This window comes from Cucumis melo, chromosome 8 (genome assembly GCF_025177605.1).
Source record: "Cucumis melo cultivar AY chromosome 8, USDA_Cmelo_AY_1.0, whole genome shotgun sequence".
NCBI classification, from domain to species: Eukaryota; Viridiplantae; Streptophyta; class Magnoliopsida; order Cucurbitales; family Cucurbitaceae; genus Cucumis; species Cucumis melo.
The window spans coordinates 1718842-1741100 of NC_066864.1; the positions used below are offsets into that span (position 1 = coordinate 1718842).

At 33.2% G+C, this 22259-nt stretch overlaps 2 protein-coding genes across 6 annotated transcripts; one reads left to right on the plus strand and one right to left on the minus strand.

Moving 5' to 3' along the window:
* Window positions 1-28: 28 nt before the first annotated feature.
* LOC103484486 (OPA3-like protein) lies at window positions 29-5742 on the minus strand. Of its 2 annotated transcripts, XR_536752.3 has the most exons (5): window positions 5227-5732; window positions 2818-2952; window positions 2277-2363; window positions 945-1165; window positions 29-291 (listed from the first exon to the last, which is right to left on the minus strand). XR_536752.3 is itself a non-coding variant. In XM_008441575.3 (4 exons), the coding sequence occupies exons 1-4, from the start codon at window positions 5353-5355 to the stop codon at window positions 1007-1009; spliced, it is 510 nt and encodes a 169-aa protein (XP_008439797.1). In that variant the 5' UTR covers window positions 5356-5742; the 3' UTR covers window positions 759-1006. The 2 variants fall into 2 exon arrangements, 1 of the variants encoding a protein (XP_008439797.1); XM_008441575.3 differs by lacking the exon at window positions 29-291 and having other exon boundaries at window positions 759-1165; window positions 5227-5742.
* A 10531-nt stretch (window positions 5743-16273) lies between these two features.
* Window positions 16274-21965, plus strand: LOC103484487 (auxin response factor 3). 4 transcript variants are annotated; one of them, XM_008441576.3, is made up of 11 exons: window positions 16277-17418; window positions 17620-17679; window positions 18004-18183; window positions 18344-18428; window positions 18557-18647; window positions 18727-18891; window positions 19036-19155; window positions 19240-19315; window positions 19995-20154; window positions 20243-21159; window positions 21431-21965. In XM_008441576.3, the coding sequence occupies exons 1-11, from the start codon at window positions 17119-17121 to the stop codon at window positions 21473-21475; spliced, it is 2199 nt and encodes a 732-aa protein (XP_008439798.1). In that variant the 5' UTR covers window positions 16277-17118; the 3' UTR covers window positions 21476-21965. The 4 variants fall into 4 exon arrangements, with proteins under 4 accessions (XP_016899371.1, XP_016899372.1, XP_008439798.1 ...); XM_051088588.1 differs by having other exon boundaries at window positions 16278-17418; window positions 17623-17679; XM_017043882.2 differs by having other exon boundaries at window positions 16274-17418; window positions 20243-21823.
* Window positions 21966-22259: the final 294 nt, after the last annotated feature.

Sequence of the window (22259 nt, forward strand, 5' to 3'; positions counted from 1 at the left end):
TATTCTCGAACAATTTATAGTAAAAAAATTTAAGAAATCGGTAAATTTGAATCTTCATCTCTACATGTATGAAATACTTTTAACGCGAAAAGTTAGAATCTTAGCTCTATCTACATATTTAAAATATCAATATTATTAGAATTTTATTTAAAAAATATATGTTCATGAAAATATAAAAAGGTATGAAGGTCTTGTTTTTCCTGTGAAAATGGTGCAAAAATTCATACCAAACAAGTGGTGGGATGCATGAGTCTTGAAATTGAAGTCAACGGGTCCTTATCCAGAGTAGAGCTACACAGAGAAGTAGCCAATCAAAATTTGAAAAGTAAAGATCCACATGGTTCTTTGTGTTAATAATGACTACTTTTTTCAAGGAATAATAACTAATGGACAAGAATAATGTGATAAAATCAGTTCACAATATGTCACTATAGTCAATAAAGTGTGTAAATGTTCAAAATTTATCTTTCCCATCGGAAAAAGAAGTGATGCTAATCACTACAGAATTCATAAATCCCCTTTTTGAGACCAACAAGAAAACACTTGAAAGAAGAGTAGAAATATAGAAAACACTTAAAAGAAGAGTAGTAATATTTAACACTTAAAAAGAAGAGTAGTAATATTGAAGCACCTCCTCTAGCAAAAGAGAAGAAAAAGGATATTTTCATGGAAAGATGGGTTAGCTTATGTGAGAAGGCAGAGTTTAGAGTCATAAGTCAAATTATATTATTTGATTTTGGAAGCATAAAAGCAGCTGATTAGGAGGCATCATAGCCAAAGTTTTTCATTTACCAGATACTTTGAACAGTTTTATACCCCATTATCGCAGGGGGGACAGAAAGAATTTTATTCGAATAATATTCATGTACAGATATAAAAACAACTAATATCAAAAGCGAACGGTTCAAAAATGGTGTAATCTCAAAAGAATTAGGAGAATACACCTTCATTTTTCAAAAGCAAGTTGATGAAATCACATCCTTTAGTGGACAAACTGGCAACATGATCAAGCGGGCTTTGCTGAATTCCCACTTTCTGAATTAGCATGTTTGAAGTTCAAAATACTACCAAGACCTCGCCCTTTGGCTGCTTGTTCCAATTCTACAAGTTTATGCTTCAAAAGTTCCACTTCTGCCGATAAGCTTTCGTCTCTTTGCCTCAATGCCTACACATATTAAACCAAATGTGACGAACTAACTCAAAGAAGATTTGTTCTATAGGTTGGACAACTATCTATGACCTTAGCTCTAAATATAATAAACCAAATGAGAAAGAAATTACAAAACGAAAAACCTGAAATTTAAGACTACTTTCTAGATTTATTCATAATTTTGTTTCTTGAGAGGAGCTGGTGTTTGATTGGCCAAAGAATTACACAATTGGATTGGTGAAGCTAGAAGTGGTGAGAAATACAGTAGTTGAGTTCCTATGGGAATAAATTCAGTTTGTCGCCAACCCCTGATCAGTCATTCCGACAGTAATATTTCTTACGGTCGAAGGATTAATTCCTATATCCCTTACATCATAACCTTACCTCACCTCAACTCCTCCATTCAAGTGGTTACCATAGAAAGAGAACAAGTATAGCACTATTTTTCTCAGGTTCATATTCTAGATTCCAATAAATAGTAACAGATACATATATATATAGCTTCTTAATTTCATGAATTTTGTTATTGATCATCATCAAATTTGTTATAGCAAGTCCCAACCAACTCCACAATGCATAGAAAAAGATACAAGTGTAGCACTATTTTTCTCAGCTTCATATTTTAGGAAGGGGTAATAGATATATATAGCTTCTTAATTTCATGAATTTTGTTATTGATGTTCATCGAAATAATTCTTGTAAGTCCCAACTAACTATAGAGAGCAATCCCGTGGGGAAGCAAACTCATTTCTGCTTGTTCATATTTTCAGCCAGACTTGCCATCACCATGGTCTGTCTGACGAACCTAAAAGGCTTGATTGAAAACTGTTCAAAGAAGTTTTGTTTAAAAGCTACTTTTAAGAATTGTGATTCAAAGAACTTGTAAAAGATAATGTTATTATATATAGGTTGAATTGTTGAAATTATTAATCTTAAACTAAACCTTGGAAAGGGAAAATAATATTGTACATGTTCAAGAAAAACTAACTGTGAGAACACAATCTTATTCCTTAAAACCAATTCTCAATCGAGCTATCATGAAGCAATTCAAACAGCCATACTACTAAAGAGCAAAATGTGATTTACGAGTTTTGTTCTTTTATGCCAATGAAGAAAATATCATTACCTCAATTTCTTGTTTGCGTACTTCTTCTTTTCTGGCTTCTGACCTTGCACTTCTTTGAACCTCAAATATCACTACTGCTCCTGCTACCTATAAACTTCCAAAAAAATTAAAACGTGAAAGAACTATCATTGAGATAAAGAGGTGAGAAGTTCACAGGCGACCAAAACATGAATTATAAGTCTCAACTCTCAAACAGCAAATATGTCCTATACACTCCTCTTCTTTTGTATCGTTTTTTCAAAGGATTGTATTCCCGATAATTTGGAATGTAAGAGCAAATTATCAAGCATAATTCTCTAGAAGGTAAATGAACCCAAATAAGCATGACACTTCAACATTTACTTATAATAATAAATATGCACAATGCTTCACAAATGAGCTCCTTAGTTTCCGATATAACACTAAATACCCCTAGAATATTTAGTTGATCAATACTTGCTGTGAAAGGTCAAAAGCACATACATGGTATATAGTACGTTTCAGTTTAGACATTGTAAGCAAAAGAAAATAAAGTGATTCAAATTTGAAAATCAATATTTACCGAGAATACAAAAACCTCGCCAATCAGGTCTACAGCAGCCTGAACAGCCTTCTCCTCATCCAAGGGGCGAATTTCTACATCAGTTGCATGACTATATATGCGTCTTTGCATTTGTGTTGACATCCGATGGTTCATCTGTCAGTTACAGCATTGAAGAAATGCAGTCTTAAGAATAATTCATAAAGTACCACTTGCAGTACAAACTTTCATTCAAACATGAGTTCTGATATTTGAGTGTCTCCCTGGATAATCAATGCAAACAAACCCTTTGAAGATTATACTTTCTTAAGCATTTACAAGCAGATAGACTAAAAATGATTGCTTCTATGGGAATGTTTGGTCCAAAAAGTTGAGAAGTAGGAATTATCAACTCCATCCCTTGTTTGGCCCAAAAAGTTTGTGGACAGATAATAATAATCAATTTTATATCTCATCAACTACTTACACCATCGGGTTTAGAAGTTCACAACTCCATAGACTTCTTGGCTCTTTTGAGTTCACTACTTCCCTCTTGTTCTTTAATGATGAAGCCCAAGTTAGTAAAGGAGAAGACAACACCTGGATAGAATATTTGGAAGTGTTCAATCAACTCTACTTCACAAGTTTCTTCCCTAGGCTGAGTAGATATTACTATAATATACGTCTCAAAGTTTATTAAGGCATAGTTACAGGGGATTACAGGGACTTTTCGATATAAAAGATGCATTATGGCACCACAAGGTTCAGCTGCACCCTTTGAAGCAGGTGAAAGAGAACTCTACGCTTTCTATAGAAGTTTTTCAAGTAGGAATAGGAATAATAATAATATTTTATTCTTTCCAAAAATAATTCTAACAATTTTATATATTAAAAAAAAAAAAAAACTCTTCTCTATCATCATTTCATCGAATTTTGGCATAGTTTGGAAAATCAAATTATTACAAGTTGTTTACTTATTCTAACGCTTGTTCTAGAGGAAAGACTTCTGCCTGATGGATTGGATTTGAGGTTCTGGTATCAATGAAATTTGTATGACCTACAAGGCTTACAACCTATTTGTGTAAAATTTTCCTAGTGTTTTAGCCAATACAATGATAACAGTTCTGCCTTGCATTCCGTCAGAAGCTTAGTTTGAATCTGAAGGTCACTGTCAAATAATTGCTACCCTCTTGATAGCTAATAACACAGTGGCTAAGTGGTTTAGGAAGAAAATAGCTGGTTTTCTAACTAGATACTGAAAAAGCTCATTGACGCTAAGATGGAGAAAAATAAGACAGAACTTGGGTGGAAAAACTATATTAGTAGTAGTTGGTGAGTTAATTAAATAAGTTCTTTAGAGCATGATATCAGTGGTGAATCAAGTCAAAAGTGGGTTTTCTCAAATTTTCAAAGGAAACCCTTCAAGCTAACCGCCAGAACTCCATGGGCAGACATGTAACATAAAGCTTTCCAAAATCAGCTTGAAGCTTGAGAAAGCACTAAAACGACACTGTACACGGAAAAAGCTAATGCAACAAGATATTTCTGGCTAGTTGAATATTCTCTACAGACAGCTCTTTATTTTGCTATTACCCAATCCGATTGGTGAAAGAAAACTACCCCAGTTCAAAGAAGACTGGAAAGACAAAGGATGAGTTTTATCATACAAAGAAAGAATTTGAAGATAATTTGCACAGGGAAGTTTTCTCCTACTTTTTGTCCAATTTCCAAATAATTCACTAAATACATATAAGTGTCTTTATGTGATCAATCTTTTCATATTAAATAATTAAGCTCGCTACAGGTTGCAAGTTTAATATTTTGAGTTTAGTGATCAAAATAGAGTAGGTTTCTAAATGACATCTTCTCTCGATTTCATATTAATATTCCTTGAGTTGACTCATGGAGAAGAGTATTGAAATTACTCATGAATGATTAAAAGTACCTTCCTTTTAGAACTGGTGACCATTTCCAGAGAACCCTCGGAAATTTTAATGCATAGAAGTTGCTTTCAGTGGAATATAGTTATAAATTTACAGTATAACTTTGGTGTCTAAAGTTTACCGCTAAAAATTAAAATTAAGTGAGGATAAGTCGAAGAGCATCTAAACTACACTCAAGATGAGGATTCATCATCGCGCAGGGTACAGGTGCAACGTTAATTTCATTTGGCAAGGGAAACATTTTGAAGAGCTTCTTAACCCCAACTAGCACGACTCCTTCGGGAGACGTTAACGCATAAATGAATTATCAAAACCAATCAAATCAGAGGAGAAAAGCTAGAAAGTAGACCATGATCACTTGTTATAAAACAACAATAGCTCAACGACACGTGCTCTTGTATAGATCAGTAAAGAATAATCAATCGTAACCAAACTATCAAGAACCCATGAGAGCTAAACCCAGGTAAAAATGGAAAAATGAGCAGACGCACGGGTAAACTATAAATACCTGGGCCACATTAATGATGAACTGCCTAAATCTGGGGTGCAACGCAGCTTGTTTCTTGAGTCTGTTACCGAGTGGCTTGCTCAGAGTTTTCAAAGCCAGGGTTCCAAGCTTCAATAACGGGAGTACCATTTCCTACAGCTAAGATGGGTGATCGGATTTGAAATCTAAAAGGGTCAAAGTAAATGAAGATCAATGAATCAAAAATTGTCAAAGAAGATGAAGATGGGTCATTGATGACCAGTTGAGTTTCTTGGGGAAGAAGGAGAGGCGGGACATTCGCAAACGCGGAATTATGGGAGGAAAGTCGCCAAACGAGGAAGAGTTTGGGTTCCCCGCTAACAAATTTTACGAATTTCCGATTAGCTAATTGGAGTGTGGGACCGACGCCGAGAAGACGGAGTCGAGTCGAGCCGATGACTTTTCATTCTATTGGTTGCCGCCTTCGTCTCCTCGACCGGTTTGAAGGAAGTGTAGAGTGAAGAGGCCATTGGAGCTTACAATTTTTTAATCGAAGTCAGATCTGGAAAAGCAAATAAAATAAAATAATAGTGTTAAAATTCAAATTATGCCCTCCAAACCTCACTGTTTCCATTTTGAACTTTAATTTCATCAAAGGGTTGCGTTACGACGTAAATTTGATTGAAATCAAGAGTAATATTATTAACATTTAACATGATTCACCTAACCTAACCAAGTGACTAATCTAACAAAAATATCGAAGTTACATCAGATTCAATCACATCTTTAAAAATAATATAAATTAAACTCACCTTAAATACAATCTTCTTCTCCAAAGGAAAATATATTACTTTTAACCCAAAAATCAGATTTCTAATGCGTAGAAAAATCTAGTTGGGGATTAAGAACACAAAGACAAAACAATTAATCAATATTGGTCCCATTTCATATTTTCTAAAAATACATGAATATTAATTTGTTGGATAATTGTAATAGATAACAATTGTATGAGTCATGATCAAATGTATAGATCATTTAAGAAAAAGGTAAATGTAGCAAACTATATAGCTAGTAAACTCTTATGATCTATCAATAATAAATCATCGCGATTTGATAGAATCTATCGCTAATAAGCCATGAGATATGGTTTATCAACGATAAAAGTCTAATAAACTTATTTATATTTGTAAATTTATTAAAATGTTGGCTTTTATTTTGTAATATTCTCTAGAACAGTTGTAAATATAGAAATTACAATCAAAATATGGAAGAATTTATCTATAATAGAAAGTCTACCACAGATATGGTTTGTTAAACACTTTATTAGTAGAGTAACCCTAATTCTTTGTCATTTTAGCAAATTAAATTGTTGGGATATCACATTTGATATCCAATTTATGTTTATGACGACCCAATGGCCCAAAAAGGAGTTATGGGCAGAACAAGCAACGGCTAAACAGGCCATGACTCGGCAGGCCCAAACACAGATTAACTAGACAAAAAGCCCAAATTAAAGACTTGAAAAGATAACAATCCATGAATCCAATAAAAAGGAGCACACGGATGCATACACGGGAGCCAATCAGCCGGCGGGGCGCCTTTCGGGTCGGGTATTTGGATCGGACACATAAAAGGAGAATTCTAAGGGGGGAAAGGGGGTAATTATGGACCGTACGATCCATCCGAATGGCGAGAGAGACGAGAGAGAGACCTTAGAAGTAGCCGACAAGTTCTGTTACGACAAAGACCGGTCTAGTTCCTTTTGGCAAGTCGTATGTGGGTCTGCTTCTCCACACAGTTCTAGCCACGTGTACCAATCACAAACCGATACGAGTCGACGGCGGTGTTTTCGAGGAAGTTGAGCTATTTGCCACGGTGGCGCGTGTGTTGCAGGTGAGATGATTGAAGTTTGAAGGGAAACGGGGGTGGGGGGGAAGGGAAAAGAAAGGGAAATGAAAGAAAAGGAGGGGTGTAAAGTACGATGAAAGGCTGAGACGACAAGGAGCAGCAGCACCCGCGTAAAAGTCGAGGGTTCTCTCTGCCAACTGCTTTTTCTGATCCTTTCGTTTTCCTCCTTTTTTATTTTATTTTTTTGTCCTTCACATCTAATCTCTTCCCACGTTCCTCAACGGCCGTGGTACTCAAACCCCCCCTCCCCCAACCTTCCTTTCTTCTACACGCGCGGCATTTCTAAAGTGATTGCCTGCCTCCCCTCCCTGCTTATATCTACAAAATAATATATAATTTGTTCCTACTACTTTTCTTACCATTTTTAATTTCTCCTCTCCAAACATCTCTCATTCTCTTCTTATTACTTATCCTAACCCTAATCCTAATCTATGTCACGTATGCGTCTTATGTTTAATTCTCAAATTTTTACTGAACTTTTACTTATACCATATACTACTTTTAAAAATTACAAATTGTCTTTTATTTTAATTTAAAACCTATAATTGTAATTTGAAAAAGACAAATCCTTGAAATAAAAGAAAAATTTTAGAAAATGGCATAAAACCGCACATATATGAATATTGAGTATGGAACATAACTACTAAATTAGTCTAAATATAAACAGGAATGGTTAAAGAACTCATCCAACAAAAACAAAAATTTTTCTGGAAGCAAAATTAATTCGTGGTTGTTCATGAGTCTTTGAGAGAAAAGTTTGTGACTTTAATCCTTTGAGTGCATGGGTTTTTCTTTTTGGAAAATATATATAAATGGGTATAGTAAATGCTATGAAATTGGAAAGTTTGGTATAAAAATGTCGATACTATAGATTTTGGTAGATATATGTTCCTTAATAAAGACAGAAAAGATGGGGAGGCAGAAAAGCTAAAGACAAATAGATTTAAACATAGAAAATGATGAGTTGGAGGATATAATACTTATGGTGGTTGGTGCCTTTTTATTTAAAAAAGTTAAGGTTTGTTTTTGCAAATGGTGGAGAGCTTAAGGTTAGTCAAATTATTATTATTTTAATATCGACACATAACGAGACAGATAACGTAAAAGTTATTATTTTTTTTTTCTTTCTTTTCATTTTTAGATGGCTTCTAAGTGATTTTAAAAATATTAGAATTATATTTTTTTTTATTATCAAAATGCTTTTTTTTTTTTCAAATGATTTGGAATGAGCTTGATTATAAATATATATATATATATATAGTTATTTTGAAACAAAAGATGGCATGTTGTTACACTCGGTTATTAATAAAACAAAGAAATAGGTATTTACATTTTCCAAATAGAAATTAAAATACGACTACTAATTAAATAACTATAACTTAATTTTTGCATATCCAAGCATAATGATTAAAGATCAATTCTAAATATATAAAAGTAATTTTTAAGAGCTATCATACCAAACATAAATTTGATTGTTTAATTTGGAAATCAATTTTACAAAATCAATTGAACTTAATTTTTTTTTTCAAAAATCACTGTCCAACTACCACTTCCAAACATGTCATTAGTTCTCTTAACTTAGTAACATTTTAACACCATTTTTCAAGTTAAAATTAGTATGTAAAAAGAAATGCTATAGAGTGAGTACAATAATTTCACAAAAATTAGTAAGAAAAAGTAAAGAACATGAAACTTTAGTACCATATCCTCATTGATGAATTGTGTCACAATGGTCCACGTCTTAATTTGCAAAAGATAAAAGAGAATTAAATGATTGTTTACCCTTAGTTTTCATCACAAGCACTTATTTATTTAGCAACCGCCATTAACTTTATTCACATTCTCCACCATATTTCTCTATTTCCATACCATGCATGGCGTGATCATTTCTCATATAGAATCATCATGTAATTAACTATTTGATAAATATGTTAGTTGGCCTTAATGATTATTAGCTATCTATCTATTAAGTATAAGCAATCATGAAAAATTGCTTAGAATTAACAATTATACCATTTTATGTTATATGTGTTCGGGTTGAATTTAAACTTGACAAAATAAGTCAAAAATCGTACACATGTGCACACATTCCGTATATATACATACAAGATAAAGTGAATTTTGTTTCAAATAAATTCAGTTGTCAACTAATTATTGATGCAGTTAGATTTAATCTTACCTTATACATGATAAGGAAAAATTCATTTGATGAGGCAATGATAAACTTCATGTCATTTACTGATCCATATATACTGAGCCATATATACATTATTATAACTTTACGTACGGTAACTAAATTCTATATTCAAACTCCTTGCCTTTCTATATATCTTTTCATTCCTCGGCTTAAAGCATTCACATCAACGGTATATGTTTTCTCATTTATGTACTACAAATTTTCATGGGATTTAAAGTTATAATCATTGAAATCATGCTCAGGGTTAGACCATTATTTGAAAGATGAGACAAACAATAAATAGTTTCTGTTTTTCTCTTTTCTTTTTCAAATATATATATATATATATATATATATATATAATAGGAATCAAAGTGTGGCGTGTAGTAATAATTAAGAAACTAAGCAAAAGCAAATTCTACTGTATCTGGTAGGGCCATTGCATCTCTTTGATCAATTTCAACAAAGTAGAAAGTACTTTGATTATGGTCAAATATTTTACATCTGAATCCAATCTCAAAGCGCTTTCGGAAAAAGTGGGGAAAATAAAATAAAAATAAAGGTTACTTTTTGGTGTGTGTTATATTTTCCAATTCTCGAGTGATTCAAGCCTGGTGTTCGTGCAAATTTACTTTATATTGATTATCAATTATAATCTATAGTTTTGACCTGGAAGATTATTATAGTTACCAAAGTCACCTAATTGACCTTGATTACATCCATGGACGGTGGGTCAAAGATTAAATTAACGCAATGGTTTGAACTTGATTAATGGGGGGAGGGCTTTTGAATATCATTATAATCACGAATTGAAGATGCGTCACCGGAGAGGGCTAACATTTGAATTTTCCTTTTTTTCTTTTTTTCCCTTTCTTATCCTTTTCCCCTATGTGGCTTGCACGTGAGCATTATTCCATGGTGTACACACACATTAATTGACAACACAAAACCTATCATTTTGGCTTCTTTCATGAACATTTGGGTTAAATTCTCCTACCTATAATATTATATATTTTTTCTATAAAAAAAAAAATGTCACTAGCTCTAACTCCACGACCTATGTGATTCTTTTTATTAGAAGTTGAGATCTCGAATTCTATAGCTGTACTAAAACAATTTAAATAAACCACCCCTAAATTATATGGTATGGTAGTGGTATCAATTGTATTTCTAAACTTTCGATTTTAAAAGTTTAACTTTCAAACTTTTGTGCATTCTAAAGATATGTCAATTAAAAGACTGGAATGTGATAGTTTTGTACTTTTGTAAAAGAATTATTTTTCATTTTTTTTTCTTTTTATATATAAAAAAAAAAGGCAGAAAGTGTGAAATTAAATGGGACAGTGATTAATTATATCTCAATGTTTATACCCCAAAAGATAAATCAAAAGTTGCTTTTAACTCATTTTAATTTGATTTTTACGTATCGGAGAAATTAGGAAGCACATAGACAGTTTTATTTCCAAAATAATAGGATGTTTGAATTCAAATCCACCCTCGATGGAGGTAATTAAAACGGGCTTATCATTAACTTGCTGTTATATATACACAAAAGAGCACTTCCAAGAAACAAAAAAAAGTTGTCTTTAATCGAGAACAACGTTAAAGAAAAGCATTTAATTAAATGGAGGATTTTGTCGGCTTATTGTAATGAATGATGTTGGTATTGATTACAAGAATAATAATTATATTATAATATAGAAATAAATGAATTAAAAAGGAGGGGAGGGGAGGGGAGGTAGGGCCTAAAGTTTAAGGGTAGAGAGGGAGGGAGGGAGGGAGGGAGCCGTAGATGTAGAGAGTACAAAAAAAGCTTATTATAAAAATAGTAAGAGTAATAATGTGTTGGTAATACCAAATATAAATAGGTTTCTGACCAATACCCAATAGCTATGGTCTATTCTAATAGCAAAACCCTCATGCATCTGTCGTACAAACAATTTTTACTAATTATCTAAATAAAAATTTTAAAGTACATTTTGTTTATTGTTTTGTTTCTATCATCTCCATATTTCTTTTTTTCTTCTGTATCAAGAAACAAAAACAAAAAGCATACAATTTGAAATTTTAGCTTTAATTATGTTTTGTTGTACGGTGGACTTTAACCTGTATTTTCACCCCCCCATCAAATTTCTCAATTACTTTTGTGGGTTTAAATTCTCAACCATGTTGGGGCTCAACATCTTAGCTAAAAAGGTCTGCTTTAGTTTTTTGCTATTTACTGTACTTTTTTTCTATATATAAAAAAAATGGTATTGTTTGTTAAACATTTTTATATTATCTTTTTTTAAATTAAATTGTCAAATATTTCCCATCGTTTACTTTTTAACGTGATATTGTTGTTAAAAAAATATTAAATTTGATTGACGATGAATTTACATAATTTGTAAAATAGCAAAAAAAAATATATCTTTTGAGAAAATTGAAGTTTGTTTAACGACAGTGCCATAACTTAAAAGATTAATTTAAACAATCGATAATTTTCTTCTATTTAAATATTTATTTAAGAAAGATAAAAATCATATTGAAAAAATAGTGAACAAACATAAATGTAAAAAAAAAAAAAACTAAAAAGCAACCAAAATATATAATAGTTATCAAATACTTTTTATTTTTTAACGACAAGTATACTTGTTTATGGTCTTATTAATTTTTAATATATACATTTTTTGGGTCACCTCATAATGACTTAATTGAACCATACTAAGAGGCAAGAGCCACGTGATTGGTGGCTAAAATAATAGAGAGAAGCATTAATTATGCAAAAAATAACACAACATAATTGAAATATATAATACATGTTTTCAACAAATACACAAATTGAAATAAATACATATATTAATCAAAACTTTATAATTAAAAACAAAAAAACATAAATATCTCATTATTACATTACATCATGACTCATTGTTCATTACCTGATCTCATTGATGAGGATTTGCCTCTATAAACAACCAGACCCTCTTTCTTTTGAACAAACACAGAATGACACATTGGTTTTACTTCATTACAACTCTTGAAAGAAAAACAAAATTTATTTTGTCAGTAGTTTGACTCATAAATAATTAATGTGATGCTTCCATTTATATGTATGTTAAAATAATTTATTGGTATTTTTCAAATTATATATAGATAAATAAAGGAAGATGAGGAAATTTGAGAATGTAGTCAAAACCAAGTATGGTGTGTTTTTGAGAGAATTGAATGAAGAAATTGTATTTTAATTTGAAGAAATGTATTGAAATTTGGAGCTTAGTCCAGTTTTGGGTATAAACTTTAAGAGAGAAAGAGGGAAAAGCATGGAGTAGTGTTTAAAATTAGGCAAAGGCTCTCTCATCAACTTTTATGTCTTGTCTAGTTGTTCACTTATGAGAGTAGAAAAAATAGGAATCAGAATGTTTGCATAATTCCCATCTTCCTCTCATTTCTCGTCTTTTCAAATATTATTTTAGTAATAACAAAGTATATGAAAACATTTTTAAAAAATCGTAAAGATTGTAAATATTGATATTTTTCTTAAATTTTTATTATATGTCAATGTTTTGAATATAATTGTTATATTTACAACTATCTTTATAATATATGCCATGATATTCTACTAATATTCCATTGTTATGAATTAAACAAATTATAAACATTAAAAAAACATTTCATTCTTATTTGCCTATTGATCTTATATTTTATAATCCTTTATTTATATGTATAGTTCATAATGATTGTGAAAGAAAGAAAAGAAAAAACTATATACACAAAAACAATTTAGTTTTGACATTTTACATTATTATACTATACTTTAGAGGAAGAGTTAGAATGGATTTAGCAATTTAGTATAAGAATGTGATCTTCATTTTCATTCAAATTATTTAGGTATTGTCTGATAATTATTGTTTTTTTTTAATTTAAATTTTCTATGTTGTTCTTTTAATAAAATTTATTTGTTTAACCAAAGCAAAAAATTTCCAAAAGAAAATAGAAGAGAAAAACATTATGACAATCAAATAGAGTTGTAAGACAATAAAAATGTCCATTACGGAAAGAAAATCACTTTTTTGTTATCTCTAAATTGAAGATTCCAAGATACTAAGATAGATGATTATTAACCTCAAATTTGTAGTAAACTGTGAGTTTTAATAATGTGCATTAATATCTAAAATGATGTCCGTTGGAAAAATAGGAGATTGTTGAAGGTAGCAAAAGAGAAAGGTAGAAAAAGATGAGTGGTGTAAGCAGTAGAGAGTGGAGGTGGGGGGAGGGCGCGCGTGGGGGTAAAGGGGGGGGGGGGGGGTTTCCAGTAAAGGATAAAAGCAGAGACTGAGAGATGACCAATTGGGCATTGAGTTGTAACCCGTTTTGTCCGGGTTATGGAGCTACCTATCTATCTTTTATCTATCTATCTATCTATATCTATCTTTCCCTCTAATCTAACCTATTCCAATCTTTTCTTTTCGAAATTCTATTAATTCAAAAATAAAAAGGTTGTGGTGTGGGTAGGCAGCCCTGTGGTTTGGGTTTATTGCAATTGATGGCTCTGAAAGGGACCTGCCATTCTCATATTACTGTTGACACATTTGTCCACACCTTCTCTCATTTTACAAATTTGCCCCTTTTTTCCTTTTGGGGAAAAAAGATTCCCACCTTCATAATCAACATCAATTTTGCTAATTATAATGTCTACAAACTACAACCCCCTTTTTTTCCTTTTACTTTCCCATTTCTTCTCTCTTCCCCCTTTTCTTTTTTATTAATTCCTTCCCCCTTCCCCCCCAATAATTCCCCTCATTTTTTACAACTACATCTTAGTGTTTTAATTTGTTACAAGATTTGACATTTTGATTTTGAATTTGGCAAAATGTGGGGTTGTTTTGGAGGACTCTATAAAGACAGCAAAAGGCCAACTTTCATACTGCATGAAATAAAAGTGTAAAAAAAAAAAAAAGAGTGGACAAGAGAGAGGTGGTTAAGCGAACAAAGTTCTATTGAAGATTTGGAATTTGATCCTAGTAATGACATTTTCTCATCACTTTCTGTTTGTTTTTTTCTTCACTTTTTCAAAGTTTTTTAAAAAACAATATATATATACATACATACATACAGTCATTTAAGCTTTGTGCCCCACTGGTTTATTTATGGGATTATTGTGTCACCTCTTATAAACATTCCATTTAATAATCACAGGTTTGTTTTTAATAATTGAAAATTTAAAGGTACCCTGCTTAACCATTTCAAGAAATAAAACAAACAAATCAAATACTGAAGGCCCCCGATAATTTTTCTGATTAAACAACACTTCAATCCATGACTTTGTTAATGACTTTTAAGCTTCAAGACAAGTTTTTAGAACTACAATTAAAAATATATATAGTTTCGAAATTATTGTTTTTTTTTATATATATAAAAATACTATGCTAAAATTACAAAGGTTTCTCTAGTACTTAAGAAAATAAATTAATGCTAATTAATGGGCAGTAAAAGCTAAATTAACCTCATTCATTCAGAAATTAATCCCCTATTGTAATAATGACAATTTGGTGTAAGCAAAATAGCAAAAGAATCTTAGAAAGAAGTTTAAATAAGTTCGTAACTAACAAACATCAATATTGTCTCAACCACTAATTAATTATATTGTCCCCTAATTGGATAGAAATGATTACGCTGTTTTATATATAGTCCATTGCTTTTTGTCAAAGGAAATCATAACACATGACATTTCTAGCTACAATTTTGTTTTTTTTTTAAAAAAAAATTAAGTTCAAAGTCATGAATTCTGAAGTTACATACATGTTATAGAGTAACAAAATAAAATTGGTAACATGTAATAATTAATCACGTCCAATCAATTAAAGCATCAATTACTATACATAATTTTCTATGTTACCGTAATACACATTTTTTCATTGATCATTTGATACATATAAAGTTTGAAAAATGAACCATTCAAAATTACTTTTATACCCAATATGTAGAAGACAGAGTAGATTATCCAACAAATCTAATCAATTTGCATATAAATAAAGTCTTGACTTTATACCAAGAATAGAAAAATCACGTACAAGAAACATTCTTTTAAACACTAACAAAAATAAAATTACTTTTTGTACTTCAGGAGGCATAAAATTGATTTTAAGGAAACATGCTACGAATTCAACAAAATAGAAGCTTACTGATACAAAATCAACCTTACAATACAAATTGTTTTTTAATTTGAAAAGAAAAAACTGCACTTGATTTCTGAAATTCAATCAAGCCAATGGGAAGAAGAAACATATAATTTCATATTCTTTTATTTGTTTTTTGTTCAACCAACATGGTAGAGTGTAAAAGTATGCATTTAAAACTTTTAACTTTTTTTTTTTTGTTGAGAATAAAATATGTTTTGATGTTAATTTGATGGACCTAAAAGGCAAGTTGAAAAGTTATGATCCGTTATTAATTGTATAAAAAATTTAATAGTTATAGCTTATCGTGGGAGAATAGTTTTTAACCAAAGAAAAGTTTGGTTTTGTATTACAAATACTACCGTTCTCCAAGATGAATTCGACGCTTTTAATTAAGGAGTAAAACTTCTCAAAAGAAGATTAAAGAGCAAATGACATTGAAAACAAAAATCTTTTAGTTTAGACAAAAAAAAAAAAAAATTAAAGTAATTAAACTGTGTTAAAAATTATTAATTATAACAAGCAGTTTAACATTGTTGAAATAAAGACTACGAGAAGTAAGATAGCAGTGTCTAACAAGGACTTAGTGTGAAATACACACAAAAAAAAAAAAAAAAAGTATTTGTTTTGCCTAATTGAAGGATGGAAGGGTTGAATAACAAAGATGTAATTACAGAAAGAAGGAAAGTAAAAATAGAAAGAGAATGATAGGGGAGAAGTTAGTGAATGTAAAATAAGGATGATGATTAAGGGGGAGGGAAGAGAAAGGTAGAAGCTTGATTAGTAATGATTAAGAAATAGAATGAAAGATTTTTAAAAGTGTGAGAAGAGAGAAAGAGAGAGAAGAAAAGGAATGGAATGGTGATGGGATGAGGGATATGAGAGAGATTTGTGGAGGTAGAAAGGGACAGGATAGACATCCCACCGGAAATACGGGCGAGCCGTACACAAATCGCTGTTTATTCAGTTTCTGATATTTTAATGGTGGAATTTAACTAACCAATGCCCTCACTCACTCCTACTTTCTTTTTTCTTTTTCTTTTTCTTTTTCTTTTCTCTTTCTTCTTCTTCGTCTTTCTGCCATACATCACTCCTTGCAGTCGCAGTATTGCAGCCGCTGCAGTACTGCTCCAGTTCAGTCTCTCTCTCTCTCTCCCTCTCTCTTTTTTTTCTCTCTGCACAACCACACACACACAGAGAAACAACAAAGAAAAGGGGAGGTCAAAATTATATCAATTCCCCCATTTTCTCTTTTCAATTTCCTTTCTTTACTTTTCTTTTAATTAACCCATCAAATCTTGATTTGATTTTGATTTCCCTCAAAACCCCATTTCTCTATCTAAAGGGAAATACGAAAGAAGGGGTCGAGAGTAACAGAGGTGTTTGTGTTTCTATGTGTGTGTGAGAGAGAGAAAGAGAGAAGGGGTCTGGTCTTTCTCTGTGTGTAGTGTGTTGTTTTTTGAGCGGAAGACCCTCTTTTAGCATTAGCGAAGGTGCACCCATTTCTAAAAATGCAGGCATGAGCTCCACCTCCTCTTACCTCGCACTCTTTCTTCTTCCGTTCCTGAAACTCTCTGAAACCCTTCATCTTTTCAGGCTTCTATTTAACCACTTCTTTCTTCTTCTTATTATTATTATTCTTCTACTTTCATTGCTGCACCCCTCCTCTTCTTTCTTCTAGGGCTTACCTTTCAAATGGGTGCTCTCATCGATCTAAATACTACTGAAGAAGATGAATCTCCCTCTCCCGCTGGTTCCTCTGTTTCTTCTTCCTCCGCTTCTGCTTTAACTTCCTCTCCTTCGCCTTCTGTTACTTCCTCAATTTGCTTGGAGTTATGGCATGCTTGTGCTGGCCCTCTCACGTCTTTGCCCAAGAAAGGGAGTTTGGTTGTCTACTTGCCGCAGGGTCACTTCGAACAGATGCAAGAATTTCCGCCTACGCCTTATGATCTCCCTCCTCACATCCTCTGCCGCGTCATTGATGTTCAGCTTCATGTAAGACTATTTTGTTTGCTTCTCTGTCTTTCTGGGCGTGGGTTTTGTGTAATGTTGATGATCTGTTTATGTCATTTTCCTGATTGTGTCTGATTTCTTGCAATTGAATTGGGATGAGTTTCTATTTATGGAATTTTGCTTTCTCAACTTGAGTGGGTTTTTGGTAAATCGCTTACGGTATGAGAAATGTGGTTTTAAAAGCAGGCTGAAGCTGGGAGTGACGAGGTTTATGCTCAGGTTTCGTTGTTTCCTGAAAACGAGGTGAGTTTCTCTTTCCGCATTTTTTATGTATCGTTTGCAGTCCGAGGGAAAAAAAAAAGAAAGGAAAAGAAAGAAGCTTGAAGGGGTTGATTTTGATGTCATTTGAGAATGTTTTCTGGTAAAAGAAATGGGAGTTAATTGAAGCTCCCTTAGCAAGACTGTAGCACTTGGTCATGTTAATACTTCCTTTACCATTCAGCTTCAATGAACTCTCTGGGGCACAGTACAAGTTTTATCTTTAATTTTTTTTCTTCTTCCTGCACTTTCTGCTCCTGTGAATCAGATGAGATTTTTCTGTTTTTGAATGCCATTATTGTTTTACAGCAAATGGAGCACAAGATGCAGGAAGAGATGAATAATGACAGCGAGGAGGAGGATGTTGAAGAAGGTGAAAAGGCTACAACACCCCACATGTTCTGTAAGACTCTTACTGCTTCCGACACTAGTACTCATGGAGGCTTCTCTGTCCCTAGACGTGCAGCTGAGGATTGCTTCCCGCCATTGGTAATTGTTAAGCTCAAGCATATATGTCTATCTATGTTTTTTCCCCCACATTCTGTATTGTTTACAACTTTTTTTTTAAAACATCTATAGTTTATTCAATATGCTTCGTTGGTTACTTCGTTTGATTATTTAACAATCTCGAGTGGTGTGAATTCTTCAGGATTATAATCAACAAAGGCCTTCACAAGAGCTTGTAGCCAAGGATCTCCTTGGGCTAAAATGGAAGTTCAGGCACATATATCGCGGTATAACTTAGAATTCTCAGATATTTGGCCTTTTACTTTCAAAGTCCAATCCTTTTGCTCGATTACTTGACTACAGCAGTTTTTTTTCCCTAGTATTTTTTTCTGAGTTAACTATCTGGTTTGAGCAGGGCAGCCTAGAAGGCATTTGCTGACCACTGGATGGAGTGCTTTTGTGAACAAGAAAAGGCTTGTTTCTGGAGATGCAGTGCTTTTTCTTAGGTATTTAGGACTTTGGTAAAATTTCAAGCCGAGAAAACCCTGTGCCTTGTGTATGATTATCACATGATTTCACTCACAGGGGTGATGATGGTGAATTAAGACTGGGGATTCGAAGAGCTGCGCAGCTTAAAAGTGGTTCTGCCTTTTCTAATATTTGCAGTCAGCAGCTCAACTCTAGTAGTATTATGGATGTGGTTAATGCGATATCCTCAAAAAGTTCCTTTAGCGTATGCTACAATCCGAGGTATCTTAACCACTTGATTTTTTTAATTCATAAAACTGTGCTCTGTTAGTTCTCGCCAAAATAATATAGAGATTCTATAGAAAGCGGAAGATCTTTCATCATGCATGATTCTAATGAATTTTGTCTCATTGCTTTTCTATGCAGAGCTGCATCTTCACAGTTTGTCTTGCCTTTTCACAAGTTCTTGAAGAGCATTAACCATTCTTTCTCTGTTGGAATGAGGTTTAGGCTGAGTTTTGAAACCGATGATGGGGCAGATCGAAGGTTTGCTATTAATGGTTTGGTGCTTTGGAGTTAATGTATGGTGGTTGAAACCTTTACTAATATTTTTTTCATACTTATCCACAGACACACTGGACATATAACTGGAGTTGGCGATGTGGATTCTATCAGATGGCCAGGATCAAGGTGGAGGTCCCTTATGGTAGGAAACATTCCCAAGTTTTCCTTTTACATAGGAGTTTGAGTTCAAATATATTAAATTTTCTTTGAGTTTATTAAAATTCAAATGGTCGTTATCACATTGGAAATGCTTGTAACCAGTGTCAGTCTACTTTGGCATACCAATGCATCTCTCTAATGAAACTTAGACTCTCCTAGGCTGTTTATTGTCAGAGATAAATGCATTTGTTTTTCTAGTATCTTATTTTTATCTGCTAGTATTATCTGGACTTCATAATTATCTTGGCCGTACAGAGAAGGTTAGCCTTGGCTTTTCTATATTCGATTTATCCATTTGTAAATAGATTAACTTTTGTACATTAATTGAAAAGATAAATAGATGTTTGACTGAAGAAGAATACGTATTCACTTGGCAATTCTTGTGTCTAATTTGTGGCATCAGAAGGATTTAACCGGGTTCTGGTGCTTTACAGCCTTGCTTGAATTGCTTTAGCCGAAAAAAATCACTTCTTCATTAATGTGAATATTTAGTCTGTATTTGATTTTTGTTTTTGGAGCTATTGCAGTTTGTATAGAAGTGAAATTCTTGCATTTCTCACTATATGGTTTTGCATGCTCTCTCCTGGGTTTTCTATTGAGTTTTGATAATTGCAAAGGCTCAACATTGATGCTCTATATGGTCAAATCTGATTTCTTCTCAGGTGAGGTGGGACGATGGCGAAACTAACAGGCATGGAAGGGTTTCCCCTTGGGAGATCGAGCCGTCTGGTTCTGTTTCTTTGTCCAGCAACTTGGTTCCACCTGGTCTGAAAAGAACCAGAATTGGGCTCTCTTCCACAAAACTAGAGTTTCCAGTTCCAAGTGAGTCTGTCATGCACACTACTTTATATAAGCTTAATCAGTCATCCTCTCACCTACCATCCTTTGTTCTTTCTGTTGCTTCTTGCAGATGGGATTGGAGCATCAGACTTTGGGGAATCTTTAAGGTTCCAGAAGGTCTTGCAAGGTCAAGAAATTTTAGGTTACAGTACTCCCCCTGACGGTGACAATAACAATTGTTGTCCACCTGAAAAGAGGAGATTGATCCCTGGTTTACATGGTTCTGGGATAGCTCTGATGAGAAATGGTTCAAGAAACCCACTTATCAACTCCGAAACTTCCTCCCGGGGTATCGTGTTTGATGAATCCTTCCAATACCATAAGGTCTTGCAAGGTCAAGAAATATTTCCAAGTCCCTATTATGGTAGGGCCGTGGCCACCAATGAAGTTAAGGCAACTGGTGGTTGTGGTCCTGCCAACGGCATTCGATTGCCTAGGACTAAAGATGGATGGCCCATGGCAATGCAGTGTGAAAATTTCCTCACTCGGTCTTCCATTCCTTCTGTACAAGTCTCATCACCATCTTCCGTGTTCATGTTTCAGCAGTCAATGGTTCCTGTTCAAAGCTTTAATTCACATGACCGTGGCAATTTCACAGAACAGAGGATTATGAACAAAAGTACATCCCATCATTCTGGGACAACATTTATGACCGACCATAGCTTGAACACTGAATTCATCCCACAAGGCACGTGTCCCACTTCATTGGGAGAGCAGAATCAGCTCGGCCTATCACATCCTTCAACAACGACAGCATCAGCAGCGTTTACAGTCAGTAAAGATCTGCCTTCAACTTGCAAAGCTGGCTGTAGATTGTTTGGTTTTTCATTGACAGAGGAGAAGAATGTTGGGAATACAGACGACAAAGGTTCTCCAGCTACAGCTCCCATCAATGCAGGAACAACCACTGTTCTTTCCAATATGGGAGTACAATGTTCTTTGAAGTCTCCTCTGATGAACAAGGTGGTTGGAAGCAACTGCACCAAAGTAAGTAACTTATCTGCTCGTGCCGTAGAGGCGATATATTTTGCATAAACATATTTGATGCTTGAATCTTCAAGATCGCTACTTGACATCAACATTTAATACCTGAATTCTGAAAGGTGTCCCCTCTGCAATCAGGCTATTGTAGATAACTCAGCTTCTAATTATCTTTTTTGTTTCTTAAAGAAAGAAAGGTGGGATAAAAAAGTAAAAGCATTAGCCACTGAAAAAAGCTTGTCACAGCCTGATAAATCTGATCTGCATTGTGATGCAGGGGGCTTTTCAGTACCACCTTGCAAATTACAATACCTACTACTGAATGGGTCTGACTTATTTGTGGGGGCAGCAAAGAACATTTGGGGTTAACAAAAAAAGAAGAAAAAAAATGGAAAGAAGACTACTGCCTGATTTTGTTGTTTTGAATTACAAGCAACGTTTGTGCAGTTGCTGAACACCTTTGAAATCCTCTAGTTTTTCGGCGTCGATTCGGATTGTGTCATCAAACGAAAAGAACACCCGGTGGTTTGTGTTGATTGTAATGATATCCATTTGTTGTTATTTATCTTGTACCTCAGATTGTAATTTGTGTATTGTTTAATGTTTAGACTGACTGTTCTAAGAAGTAAAAGTTATGGCAGTTAAGTTATGGAGAAATATTATGATGGAAGGAGGGTGTAATGATATGATTTTGCCCCCACGAATATTGCCATAAACTTTAGAGGCAAAACTTGTTGGCATGAAAAGACCTATAATCTGTAAAAACCCACTTTATGTTATGTTAGAGATTTGGTTATAGCTTTTTAAGGAAAGTTGAGATGCTTCAATCATTATAAAGGAAAATTACACGTAATATTAAAAGAAACGAAGAATCTTGCCCATGTTTTTTTTAAATAATTAATTTTCTTCATTTCAAACCTCAAAGTGAGTTTAGAAGTTTGATTTCTTAACCTCGGAGTTAGGACTAAAAAAAATCATCATTTTGGACGTCAAAATCTGCATTATACTCTCTATAAAAACATTAAGAAAGAAATAAATGGAAGGAAAGGGATGCCATTAACTCATAAGTTGAAGAAAAGATGATGGGAAAATGGAAATAGGGTTGG

Coding starts and splice junctions, on each gene's coding strand:
- LOC103484486 (XM_008441575.3), bottom strand. CDS start 5,355: ATGGTACTCCCGTTATTGAAGCTTGGAACCCTGGCTTTGAAAACTCTG. Junction 2,953..5,226: donor TCATCATTAATGTGGCCCAG/GTATTTATAGTT, acceptor TGTAACTGACAG/ATGAACCATCGGATGTCAAC. Junction 1,166..2,276: donor TACGCAAACAAGAAATTGAG/GTAATGATATTT, acceptor TAATATGTGTAG/GCATTGAGGCAAAGAGACGA.
- LOC103484487 (XM_017043882.2), top strand. CDS start 17,119: ATGGGTGCTCTCATCGATCTAAATACTACTGAAGAAGATGAATCTCCC. Junction 18,892..19,035: donor AGCGTATGCTACAATCCGAG/GTATCTTAACCA, acceptor TTTTCTATGCAG/AGCTGCATCTTCACAGTTTG. Junction 19,156..19,239: donor GATGATGGGGCAGATCGAAG/GTTTGCTATTAA, acceptor ACTTATCCACAG/ACACACTGGACATATAACTG.